This window comes from Austrofundulus limnaeus, unplaced genomic scaffold, assembly GCF_001266775.1.
Source record: "Austrofundulus limnaeus strain Quisiro unplaced genomic scaffold, Austrofundulus_limnaeus-1.0 Scaffold100, whole genome shotgun sequence".
Classification (NCBI taxonomy): Eukaryota; Metazoa; Chordata; class Actinopteri; order Cyprinodontiformes; family Rivulidae; genus Austrofundulus; species Austrofundulus limnaeus.
Genome location: NW_013952502.1, coordinates 461794 through 474039, shown reverse-complemented (window position 1 = coordinate 474039; position 12246 = coordinate 461794). Strand labels below are relative to the sequence as shown.

Below are 12246 nucleotides of genomic sequence, written 5' to 3'. Positions count from 1 at the left end.
TTTGGGTCAGTGACCAAAATGGACAGAGTTATTTATTTTTGTCTCGATCTCTATCACTGCAGAGTCTCTGCTGGGTCTATAAGAGGATTCTGGGTCAGAGATTTATCAGCGAGTCACAGAATCAATTTCTTTCTATGAAATGCTGCTTTTCTTTTATTGTGTGCCCTTTCCCCTGTGTACTTCACCACTCCTTTTTTTAGCTGAGTCTGCCGTTTAGGAAAAATAAAAAAAAAATGAGTCTGGATTTAGCTAAGATTTTAAAGGGATCCATGATTAGTTGTATGTAGCATTAGACTTTATTTGATAAACATTTATTTTAACTTTAAAATAAACACTGTAGTTTGGTTTTGTAAATTTTTTAAAATCTATTTTAACGTGTACGGAGCCATTTTATTTACACACAAAGCATTCGGGGGTAAATGATGACGTGGATAGGTCCTCTGTGTGAGCGAGCTATATCCACCCTGAAGGTTAATCCTGGACAATATCTGATGATCGACTCTTTTAAATGAAACCAGAGAGCGTTGACAGAGAGGAGAAGGTAGAAATGACTCAGACTGCAACTGAAAATATGGATGGAGGACAACAGAGCTGCTTCATGGAAGAAGAACCTCAGCTTAGCCTGTTAGCTACATTAGCTTATATGTATTAGCTCAGCGCTAGCACGATAAACAAGCTAAACTGAGGTCCTCCATCCATATTCTGAGTCATTTTTGTGTTCCCCTCTCTGTCATGTGGATGGAGGACCTCAGTGACGAGAGGAGAATGTGTAGCGCTGAGCTAATACACATATATGGTGATAGCATCTGGGCTAATGCTAAAGCTAACAGGCTAAGCTGAGGCTCTTCTTCCATGAAGCAGCTCTGTTGTCCTCCATCCATATTTTCAGTTACAGTCTGAGTCATTTCTACCTTCTCCTYTCTGTCAACGCTCTCTGGTTTCATTTAAAAGAGTCGATCATCAGATATTGTCCAAGATTAAACTTCGGGGTGGATATAGCTCACTAGCAGCCTCGCACCGAGGACCTATCCACGTCATCATTTACCCAGAATACTTTGTGTGTAAATGAAATGGCCCCGTCCGTGTTATATTTTTTAAAATTTTAATTTTAAAATGATAAAAACTAAGCAGCCTACAGTATTTTTTACAGTCTTTATTTTGCAGTTAAAATATATGTTTATTAAATAAAGTCTAATGTTACAACTAATCGGGGATCCCTTTAATGTCATCAGTCGAACTAAATGTTTAGAGCATGCCAACATGGCCGAAAGTCAGTTTTTTTTACTAAAATATGACTCGCTCAGCCTTTTTTACAGTCAGCTTCATCTACCAGCAATCAAACATGCACACACACAATATCATCTTCCAACTGGAGTGCACACACTCTAGTATGATAGCCTGCTGACCAAAATGAAACATGCAGCTATCAACATTTTTGACCTGGTGAAATCTTTCTGGTGGCTTCGTCGTTCACCCGGTTCAAAGGAGAGCTGCTAAATGCCACCAGCCTTTTGTTCGGGTGTTGTCAGTGCAGCATCATCGGTCAGCTTTTCTCACCAGAGCCTTTGTGACAGTTCTGTTCATCACTGGGCAGAGTCCATCTAAAGGTCACTGTTTTGTTTGTGCACCTCTCGGCTCCGAGAGGTTTCTGTGGYGAAAACGTTCCTGTGAGGTTGATCTGTGAAACCGGGAGCTGACTGTTGCATCATTTCTGTAAGCCATTGTCTTGACGGCTGACTGAGTGAGTTCCAGTACAAAGATGCAGGCTTGCTGGGGTTTTTATATTCATAGCAGTCAGCTATAATCACTTCTCCCACCCAGCTCTGTCAAAGAAAATCACAAAGAAGTTTGTCTTGTTTTCTCAGGTCTCATTCAGAACTGGTTTCTCTTCACGTTAAGCTGAAAAGGCAGAGCTTATGATGTTTCCACTTTCAGTTTGCATGAAGTGCTGAGGAAAGATGACACCACAGAGTTAATACTGATTGAATATGATTTGATTTTTTAACCTACAAGATAATTTTGTCCCCTTGAAACAGCAGCTCAGATCTCTGTTGAAGTAAGTTTCTGTGGTCGGGTTATAAATATCTTACTTGTTATAGATTGCTCTTTGAACAGCATCAGTTTAAAGAAACTTAGTTAAGTTTGTTCTGATTGATTTATTGTGGTATTTGTAACATTTCCTTTTGGGTGTAGGATTTTTTTCTGGGTTCTTAAAAGGGAACATATTCAAAATCCCCTTTTTTTGTTAATTGCCATTTGTTGTGTACTTGGAATCTCTAGGAGTGCAAAAAAAAAATCAGAATTTAGTCTTGTCCAGTGCTGTCGTATGTTGTATCTCTGCTATCAAACTACAAAAATTAGCCGAACGGGATGGACCGCTCTGCAACCTGGAGGTCTGAAGTGTCTCATTTTCATTTAAAGTGACCGCACTTAAACGAGCTGCTTTGAGACACACCTCAGCACACGGGTGAAAGATGGGCTTGTGGGGGACTTCAGACCAAAGCATTGCAGTTCCACTTTATATAGACCCCAAATGAAAAATGTAAATGTAAAAAAATAAGGATTTAAAAGCACACATCCCCTTAAATTTCCTCCATCAATCCAAAAACATCCATTTTATTGTATTAGAGATTCTAAATGGATTTAAAAAATGTGTGTGGTCTGTAATGAACTGGTGACCTCTCCACATTATAACCCCTTTGTTGTCTGACATCTGATTAAAGATGATCTCACCTAGAGAAGCAATAATGTGTATATTTATGTCACAGGTGAGGCAGCGCTTCTTGTTTTGCGCCTGTCTTGAACACTGTGCTGTGGAATTTCCACTCAAAGCAGAGTTTGAGTGTTTTCGCGCCTAAAGACAGCAGAAAAGTGGAAAATGCTGAAGTGGAAAGACTGAGACAGAGCTCAGCTTGTTTTTCTTCAGCCTCCTTGTTCTCTGTTTATTAAGTGGCCAAACATTCTCAAGACATCAGCGACACAACTCAACAAGCTGGAAAATACACACTCACCATCAGATCAAAAGGCCCTGATTCCACTAAAGCAGAAAGCTGTAGGAGGTTACAGACATTTAGATGTTCTTTGATTGCAGGCAGGTACTGTATGTGTGGTCTGTGGCCAAGCAACAGTTCACAACATGTGCTTTATGTTAGACCAGAGCTTAAGACACTGCTCATGGTGCTGTGATTTTTCAGAGTGGTCATCTCAAGGCGATGCCCTGGGTGTTTTCTGCAGACTCTTACTGATTAAACTGCTTGTTTTRAGCGGCAGAGTTTGTGGAGTCTCAGGAGCTAAATCACTCTGACACTGAACTGCATCTGCCTGAGAAGTGTTTTATGGCCTGACTGCATGCGTCTGCRATAATCTTCATGAGGGAAAACCTCCCTAAAGCCGTGTATTCAGCATTTGAATGGAGATTATTCATGTTTGTTCAGCCTACATATGATGGGATCTGTTTAAGTCAAGCTGAGAGATTTCATATGAAGAAGAGAATCCAACAATCGTCAGTGTCAGCAAAAGTCTGAGTCTTACTGTCATAAAAATGATCTCTAAAAACACTTGATTATTCTTTTCTTTAATTTKTGTCGTCTGCAACACTTCCAGTTTAATACAGATAAAACAGTTAGTTACCATAAACATTTTTTATATGTAAATAATGCCTAAATTTTAATTTATTTTAGGGGCCTCGCCTGCATTCACAAACGATTTCCTCTAAAAGTCTGAAAATCTGTTACATTTTTTTTTTTGTCCTGGAAACTTTACTTAAAACTATTACCATGTACCAACCCCAACAGAAGCCCTTTATGCAAGACTTTACTTCTTCATTTTTCCCCATAATGAAGCTTCTGAATTCCCACAGGGAATTTCTTAATTGGAACAAGCATGTGGCCCAAGTTCTTCTTCCTGTGCAAACTGAGTGCCAGCTCAGTAACTAAGAAGAAGCAGAAAAAAAGTAAAGTAAAGCAAAAGACATTTCCAAGTTCATAAAGAACAACTGGCGGCACCGAGACATACAGTATATGTGTCCTTCAAAAGTGTATCTAATAAATGTTATCTTTGTGATATGTTCTGGTGAAGTTTTGTTTGTTTTAAAGACTTTTTTATTACAAAGTTAATGGCTTGACTGGGTTTAGGCAGAAAAACATACTGTTTTTTGTAAATTAACACAATTTTATGGTTGTAAATAGCTTTCGCATATAGGCACAAAACAAACTCTCAAGTGGGAATCCTTATGTCTGAACTTGTCAATTTGATTTAAAGTTCTTAAAAAACAGGTTTCCATTAAAGTGAAAAACAAAACATCAGTAAAAGAATTTTGACTAAAAGTTAATTTAAAAACCTTTGGTTCTCCTATAAATGCAGTTTGGAGAACTGAAGAGTGCATGTTTTGAACTATGAAGTAATAATTAAGGTCTCAGATTTTACTAATAAAAAACATGTAAAGGAATTTTTTCAGAAGGTAAAAAATAGCTAAATATTAAGAAAAAATAATCAGAGAAAGGTCTCCAGTTGTTCATGATTTTCTAAAATATGTTCATTACCTGAGGAGGGCGCTCTCAGTGTCCTGCCACCTGACTGCTCTGACTGTGTGTAATGTCTTTACTTATTAAAAAACAAACAAACAAGAAAACTAAATGTAAAGTATAAACAAAACTCTGAAGCAAAACTACAAAAGAGARCATCTCTTAAACAAAAAAATCTAAACTCTTTCAGATAAAATAAACCTTCCCCCTCACAATCATTTAAATCTGCTTGTGATAGCGCTTCATTATAATAATCAAAGCGTGGCCCTTGCAGCTGTGTGAGTTTGCTCTGCACACAACAAAGCCATTGGCTCAGAGGAACTGATGACGGTGGAAGCGCACCGTCCTCTCTGCAGGAGCGGCTTCACCTTCTTTCCTCAGCTCGGATCAGAGCGTGGACTGAGAAGCGCAGACTCGTGGAGCTGAGATGCGCCTTTACGCAGAGAACTCTTCCTCCTCCTGATTTCCGCTTGGGTTCCGCTCGGAGGCGCGTCGTGCCGCTCGTGCAGCAGCGCGCGGACAGAGGCGCACGCTGGAGACAAAAAYACAGCAGCTCAGCTCAGYTCAGTCCAGTCCAGTCGGTGCAACGCAGCCAAGCTCTCGATTTTTTAAAAAAAAGCAGCAGGAGCGGTTGGAGAGTTCCGGACGGAGTTCCTCTCCCGKGGAAGAAGCGGAGCGCGGTGCTGGAGACATAAGGACTCTGAAAAACCTGCGGGATTCGGTGCGTGTGGAGGGGACCGATCTAAACTTGGATATGGCCGCGGTGAAGACGTTCGACCTGCTGGTTGGAGTTGTTTTGTGTTTGCTGTTTGTGTGGAGTGTGGACGCGGAGATCCCGGCCGGTGACGGTGAGTGCCTCCAGACTGTTTGGATCTTTAATGATTTTAGCTATAAAAAGTGTCAATTTGTTTTGCTTCAATCTGGCTACAAAAGGCATCAGTCAGCATGTGGGCAAGAAGGAAAACACTAAACAAACCTCCCTGAAGCAATTCTCGTATTTTTAGGAAATGACCTACAAACCTCTCTGTATCTAGATCAAAGACTGTTTTCTCCTCATTATCATACTTTAACAACCAGTACTGCTAATTGGAAAACACTGAACTGGGATGAACACAGTAGAACACAGCCTTTACCAAATCTCTTCCATTTGTGACCTTTGACACCTGTAAATGTGATACATCTGACTGCAATTTTCACAAAAAAGTGCTCCTTCAGGTGTTTCCTTTGATGCCCATTTAATATTCTTTTGTGTTTCATATTTCTTTTCCTTTTTTAACATTAAAGAATGAAATTGAAAGGCACCAGAAGTCTTCTAATCTCAAATCTTGGTCTTCATCAGAGAGATGGAGTGATGAGTTCATGCCAGCATGGACTCAGCTCATACAGCCGCTTGTTTCTCATGTTTTTGCTGCTGGCAGAGACTCTTCCACCCCCTCTACATATCAGATAGTGGTTGGAGGAATCCTCATCTGCTGACAGTGACTGTAAATTAGACTCATGTGTGCGAGTGCAGGCCTCAGAGCTGCAGGAATGGTTTTTATTTTGTACAGGAGATTCCACACACTCGTGTGCAAGTGTTTTTGTCTCGGTGGAAGAAATTAAAGCTGGCTTWAGAAATTACAGGATCCGTTTAAAAGAAATTGAATGTGTGACAGAGTTAAGTAGGACAGTAGTTTGTTGGACCAATGTTACCTGTCCTGTAGTAGGAGCAGCTGTCTCTTATAGGCTGTCATTAATAGGGCACAACTGACTATTCCACTTACCAGCAAGTCCCMRCAGGGGGGTTCAGTAGAAAAATAGTCCAGCCTCAGATGTGAGGTWGTTGAAGAATTAATTTGACTTTCTTGCATTTATTACTTAGATGAGCTGTAGAGAACATCTGGGCGAGATTACACAACATCCTGCATCCTTGTTTGAAGTGTGCAGTGTGCAGCTTTGTTCTGCTCACTCTCAGCAGTGGCGCTCTCATAAAACTGTGGCTGATTTTTTATTTATTTATTTATTTAATTTTGAGGGGGGAGCAATTTGCTTTTCGTGCTTCCCGCTGGATGGAAAAAGAGATGCTCCACTGTCTGCTGGAACGAACTGTGGGAATAAGTGGGAGTGCATGAGAGTTTTTTGGCTCATTTAGCGATGTGGTCTGATTTTTTTAAAGTTTGTCTTGAAGGTTGGTAATGTGTGAAGACTGCGGGTGTTGGTGGAATTCTTTTCATTTATCTATCTTATCTATCAATCATGTGAGTTGAGCAGTTTTAAAGGAGGGTTGTGGGCTGCTCATAGGCTGCAGAGGTGTGGATGTCTCCAGCTCCAGACTCACTGCTCCTCATCTATCACCCTGCCAGCAGTCCCCTCTGCAGTCATACAAACACATGCTCAGCCACATGRGGAGTGGGTTCTGCAGGCAAATATGGATCTATAATGAGGGCTCTAATGACTTACATGACATGACTGTGCTGRCTTTATCTTGGGGAAATAATTGCATTGCACTGAGCTACTGAGCTCAAAGACYATTATTACTGGTTGCTTGTCACATTTGCATCTATATAACCTTAAACTAAAAAGAATATGTTGTGAACCTTCTGATTTTACTTATACATACATAGCTATCTGATTTATAGCAAAACTTAACAATAATAGCTTCTTTAACACCCCAGTGTTTGTTGTCATTGTATGGAGCACAATGAAATTACATTTAAGAAGACACACACATGACAAAAACATGGGGGAACAGGTGATCAGGTCATGCAGCAGCCAGCAGGGGTCGTGCTACCTTTTTTTTAAAAGAAAAAAACAAAATACTACAGAAGGTTAGATGAGGAAAAATAACAAAACATCACATTATATAAACTAAATATGATACACTATGGTGTTTACATAAAAAACTCTACAGGCAAGAACACATTTATTAGCCAGAGGAGTAAGTGAGTTTAGAGGAAATAGTCAGAAGAACCTAGCCTCCCAAAAGAAAAACYYGTAGTTCAGCCATTCGTTCAGAATATTGGTGTTGAATTGTTCATTCTGTGCAGCTCCAGGTTGACCTTCAGGAGATCAGATTAGACTGAGTGAGGGGGGGTAGAGATGGGGGAGGAGCCAACCACCCCCTGAGAAATTAGGTCCACAGCCTCAAGGTCAGCGTGGGTGAGGAGAGCCGAATCTGTAATCAGTTGTTTGGGAACAGAAGAAATGGTTTTGGGTCAGACAGACAATAAGAATTTTCCATCTGYCTTAATGTCCGCTGGTACATCTCAATGTGGCAAATCCAATCGGATAAATAGTGTGGACAATTCCACCGAGCCGAGCTCACAGCTTCTCCAAGATCAATTCCATCTCGCCAGCAAAGTTCAGGAACCACAGTCGGCCCGCGACGCTCAGCAGAACCACTTGCAGACAGAGTTCCAGCTCACTCAAGGCAAAAGTTGGAGTTTTTTCCTAAATTTAAATGATCAAACTTGAATGTTCAAATTTGAAATAGAAAAATGAAACCCTCATATAAAAATATGTTTTTCCTGTCCTGGTTTAACTTTCTCATRAAAAGGTATGAGGACTGGCACTTTCAAAAATGGCTCATTTGAGCCGCTTCCTTTTTCTATGTCACTGCTTTGACATCAGCTACGTTTCGTCTTGGAGAACGAGYTCCTTTTATTACCGCTGGTTCTGGGAAATGCTGATTGTTTTGTTCAGTTCGTTTCTGGTTCCATTTCTGCAATAATTAGACAAAAAAAAAGGCGTACAAGACATGCTGCCTCATGTCTCACTTTTTCTCTTTTCATGGTTTGGCGGAATAAATTCTCCACAGATTCAAAACAGCAGCCTCCTTTATTGAAGAGACCGTAAGCCCTCTTGGAATCCCACCCCCACCATTCCTCCTCCCCATCTCCCTTTTTCTGACACTGCACATTTCTTAGCGGCAGAATRAGTTAGCGTCCTTATTGGCCCTCTAAATGACCTGCTGAAAAGATCTGCCATGAATGAATGAGGGGGTGTGGTGGGGTGGTATGGAGAGGGAGGGAGGGTGTGACAGACAGGGAGGGGCGACGGCGACTAAGGTTATTGTGCTGCTCTGTATGCAGCAGCAGCGGGCCRTGCCATATCGCCCCCTCTTCACCAGCATGCAACAGCATCACCAGGTTCCTGCATTAGTCATGCTCGGCCCTCGCCGCGCCGCTCCCCGCCTCTTTTAGTCCAAGAAGAATCTCAGCCTGCAGTCTGAGGGGCCTGAAGCACCACGTTGAGTTCAATAGGCCTAGAGACAAAGAGCAAAGAGGCCACTAGTTAATGAAGCAAGCACAGTTAGCTCCTCTGTAGGCTTTTCTTCTCGTCTAACTGTTGCAGAGCTCTGCCTGAGTTGTCACATCTTTGAGTTCTTGTAATCCCTCTGGCATTTTTTTTCTTTTGCTTTTCCTCCGACATTTGATTTGGTAAATCAAAACAGCAATGTTATGTCCAAAACTTGTCAGAATGCTTTGAAGATGTCAGGGGAAYAAGGCTTTTGATAGTTTAAAGCAACACGGATGTTGAAGTTAGTGGTTCAGTAAAAGCTGACAAGCATTTTCCACTCAAAACAAACAGCCTCCTCTGCACAGATGATTGCAAAGCTGCCAAAAGACCACAGTCAGGCTGTTATCTGCTCCTCTTGTTGACGCTGCTGCATCAGAAATACCAGACGAGAACACCCGCTGAGCAGTGGAAAGCRTAAATGGTTTTGATTTAGGTGGGAGATGTCTTCTTTATGTTTTTTGCTTGGAGGGGGAAGTTTGACTGAATGTAAGAAAAGGTGAAGGATAAGACACTTTGAGTTTCCTTGATTATTTGATATTTGCAGTCCAGGAGAACATTACTCAGGTTTCATCAKGAAAACAACATGGGTAATATATGATAGCATCTTCTGCACACTGCCTGGATTTTTAATGTGTTTGCAGTAGGTAAATCAAAGCTAAAATGATCCTGTTTTACAAGTTTAACTTAACCCTGTGTTGTATGTTTCCATGCTGATAAGAGCTGTGTCTAAATACACAAGGAGGAGAAAGAGGAAGGCTTGTTCAGCAGTTGAATTATGGGCCTGTTCAAACTCCACACCTGGTTGGTCAACAACCTAACAAATCTTTCTGTGAGGAAAAAAAAAACAGAAGTGCAGTTTTATTTCTTAACTATCTTAAATCAGCCTGGCCCTTGCCTTCCTAWGCAGTTCCGCTCAATTCTAGTTTCCCATCACTGCTCTGTCTGGGATTTCTCCCATAGACAAGGATTTCTTAAGAATTTTACCTGAGCCAATCGGCAAACAGAAGGAGGTGTTTTGAATGACAACATCAATTTTCTGTGCAGTGTCTGCTTATAGTGTAGCAATGGCAGTGGAGGAAGTGAATGAAGCCAGTCTGTGTTGGTAAGGCTTCTGAATGAAATTAAAATTGTCCGACAAAGCCTGCAGCATCATTTACAGCCATGTTGTTCGGTTCGGTACTTCTCTCCTCAGTAGGGTTGTGCAACGCATGCAGTTTCCGGTTAGCTTCTTAGCTTAGCCTCTTTCACAATGGAGCTGGCGCACACATACGTTGCAGCCAACCAATCCAATCATTTTAAACTTCAGCAGAGGCCACGCCTCCAGCAAGAATYGCTTCTCTATAGCMGAGAGTTCAGACCCTCTGTWGGAAGCAMAGGGAAGAACAAGGGGCTGGTTTTTACCAGGCTAATCTTATGTTCAATTTTGACAAATTTTGAAATACACACAGAATCAACATTAGTGACAAAAGGGCATTTTTTTGTTGTTTGAGGGCTAACTGGTACTTTAGTTTACCTGCTTTGTTTTGACAATGTASAAGGATGACAATCAACAACTGTGTTCAACTTCCAAGGAAGAAAATTAAACCATTAAATACACTTTTTCCACCATTGTGGGTCACTACTGTGGGATAAATCTTGTGCCAGCCGGAGTTGAATTTGAATTGCTCAGATTGAATCTGAATGTGCATAATTTGAAATTGAATGCATTGCTTTGAAAATGWATTTCACTAAATTGAAACAGAATTTAAAGTTCTGAATTTGAATTAATTTGCTTTGAAACTGTATTTTAGTTGATTAAAATTTCAGTTTGACTACTTTCACTTTCAGATCTATAATTCAGTTTCAGTTCTAAAATTCAGATTTTTGTTTCACACATCCTGGTCCTTGAGAAAGCCAGCCAGAGTAATCAAACAGATCCACARATTTACATTTCACTTTGGTGAAGTTTCCCTTCATGTAACAGAGTTGATGCAATCCACAGTAAAAGTGACAAAAACAGACAAAGTTACTTTATTGCAGTGATTAATTTTACCTATATGTAGAAAATGTTACATTAACATCAACTCGTGGATCACATATTGATCAGATTCCGCTGCTGACTGATCCATGATGTGATTTAAATGTAACATTTTCTAAAGGTAAAATTAATCAATGCAATAAAATAACTGTTTTTGTCACTTTTACGGTGACTTGCATAAATTCTATAACATTACAGGAGGGAAACTTCACCAAAGTGAAACGTGCATCTGTGTTTGATTACTCTGGCTGGCTGTCTCAAGGACCAGGATGTGACRCAAAAATCAGAATTTTTGAACTGAAAGTGAAAGTAGACAAACTGAATTTTTAATGAACCAAAATACAGTTTCAAAGCAAATTAATTCAAATTCAAAACTTTAAATTCCGTTTCAAATCATTAAATTCTGTTTCAATTTAGTGAAATTTATTTTCAAACCAATGCATTCAATTTCAAATTATGCACATTCAGATTCAATCTGACCAATTCAAATTCAATTCCTGCTGGCACAAGATTTATCCCATTCACTTCTGTAATTTCTGTTTGGGATCAGTAAAGTATCATTCGTTAATTAGTGTTAAAGTCATATTTTTCACTGAAGAAGTAGAAATATTCTTGTTAAAGCACAGAAGAAGCRGAAAATTATGCAAAAATCACATTTTGACTTTAACATAGAGGTCTTGAACGATGGGGTTGCCACCTACTGCAGGGGGTCATTTTCATGCTTTTTTCGGTTWTATCTTCAAACACACATTRCCATGAATCCAACATGTAGCAAATTGATAAATGGATGCACAAAATATTGGATTTCAGTCAGAAATGCACACCTTCTGAATTTTTCACTCACATCCTGACGCTCTGCATGCTGCACACAAAAAGGACACACCCCCTATTTATAGGCAGGTCATGTTCATTCTGCCAGGTTCACAGTAATTGGTTGAGAGCCTATTAGTGCTGTACTTTCTGCCGCTCCCTATGATAACATTCTACCACTAATTTCAGTATACACTATTTATTTTATTTACCKTCATTTAATCAGGCAAGTCCTGTTGATCGCAGATGACCTGGGCCTGAAGGCAACCTATTGTATATGTTTTTGGGGGTTGGGGAAACTGAAGTACCCAGAGAAAACCCACGCAAGCATGAAGAGACCATGCAAACTCCGCACAGAAAGACCCCAGGTCCAAAYCAGKGATCAAACCCTTCTTGCTGTGAGGCATCRGTGCTAACCACTGAGCCATCGTGCTGCCACTATATACAGTATATCAGCTTATACTGACATAAGTTATAAAGGCTGTAGTAAAGTATTATGCATCATTTATACATGTTTAAGTATCAGCATTAGGGCTGCACCAATTAATCGATTATTCGACAACTAATCGATTATTAAAATAATCGATGACTAATTTAATAATCGATTAATCGTTTTCT

The 12246-nt window shown here is 40.2% G+C and overlaps 1 protein-coding gene across 1 annotated transcript in view; it reads left to right on the top strand.

The window, feature by feature from the left end:
- The first annotated feature begins 4790 nt into the window (after positions 1-4790).
- The window catches only part of plxdc2b (plexin domain containing 2b), a 78737-nt gene continuing 71281 nt past the window's right edge, over positions 4791-12246 (top strand). The window contains exon 1 of the mRNA XM_014013324.1: positions 4791-5371. Within this exon, the coding sequence (XP_013868778.1) occupies positions 5278-5371 (94 nt within the window). The 5' untranslated portion in view covers positions 4791-5277. The remainder of the gene's footprint in view (positions 5372-12246) is intronic.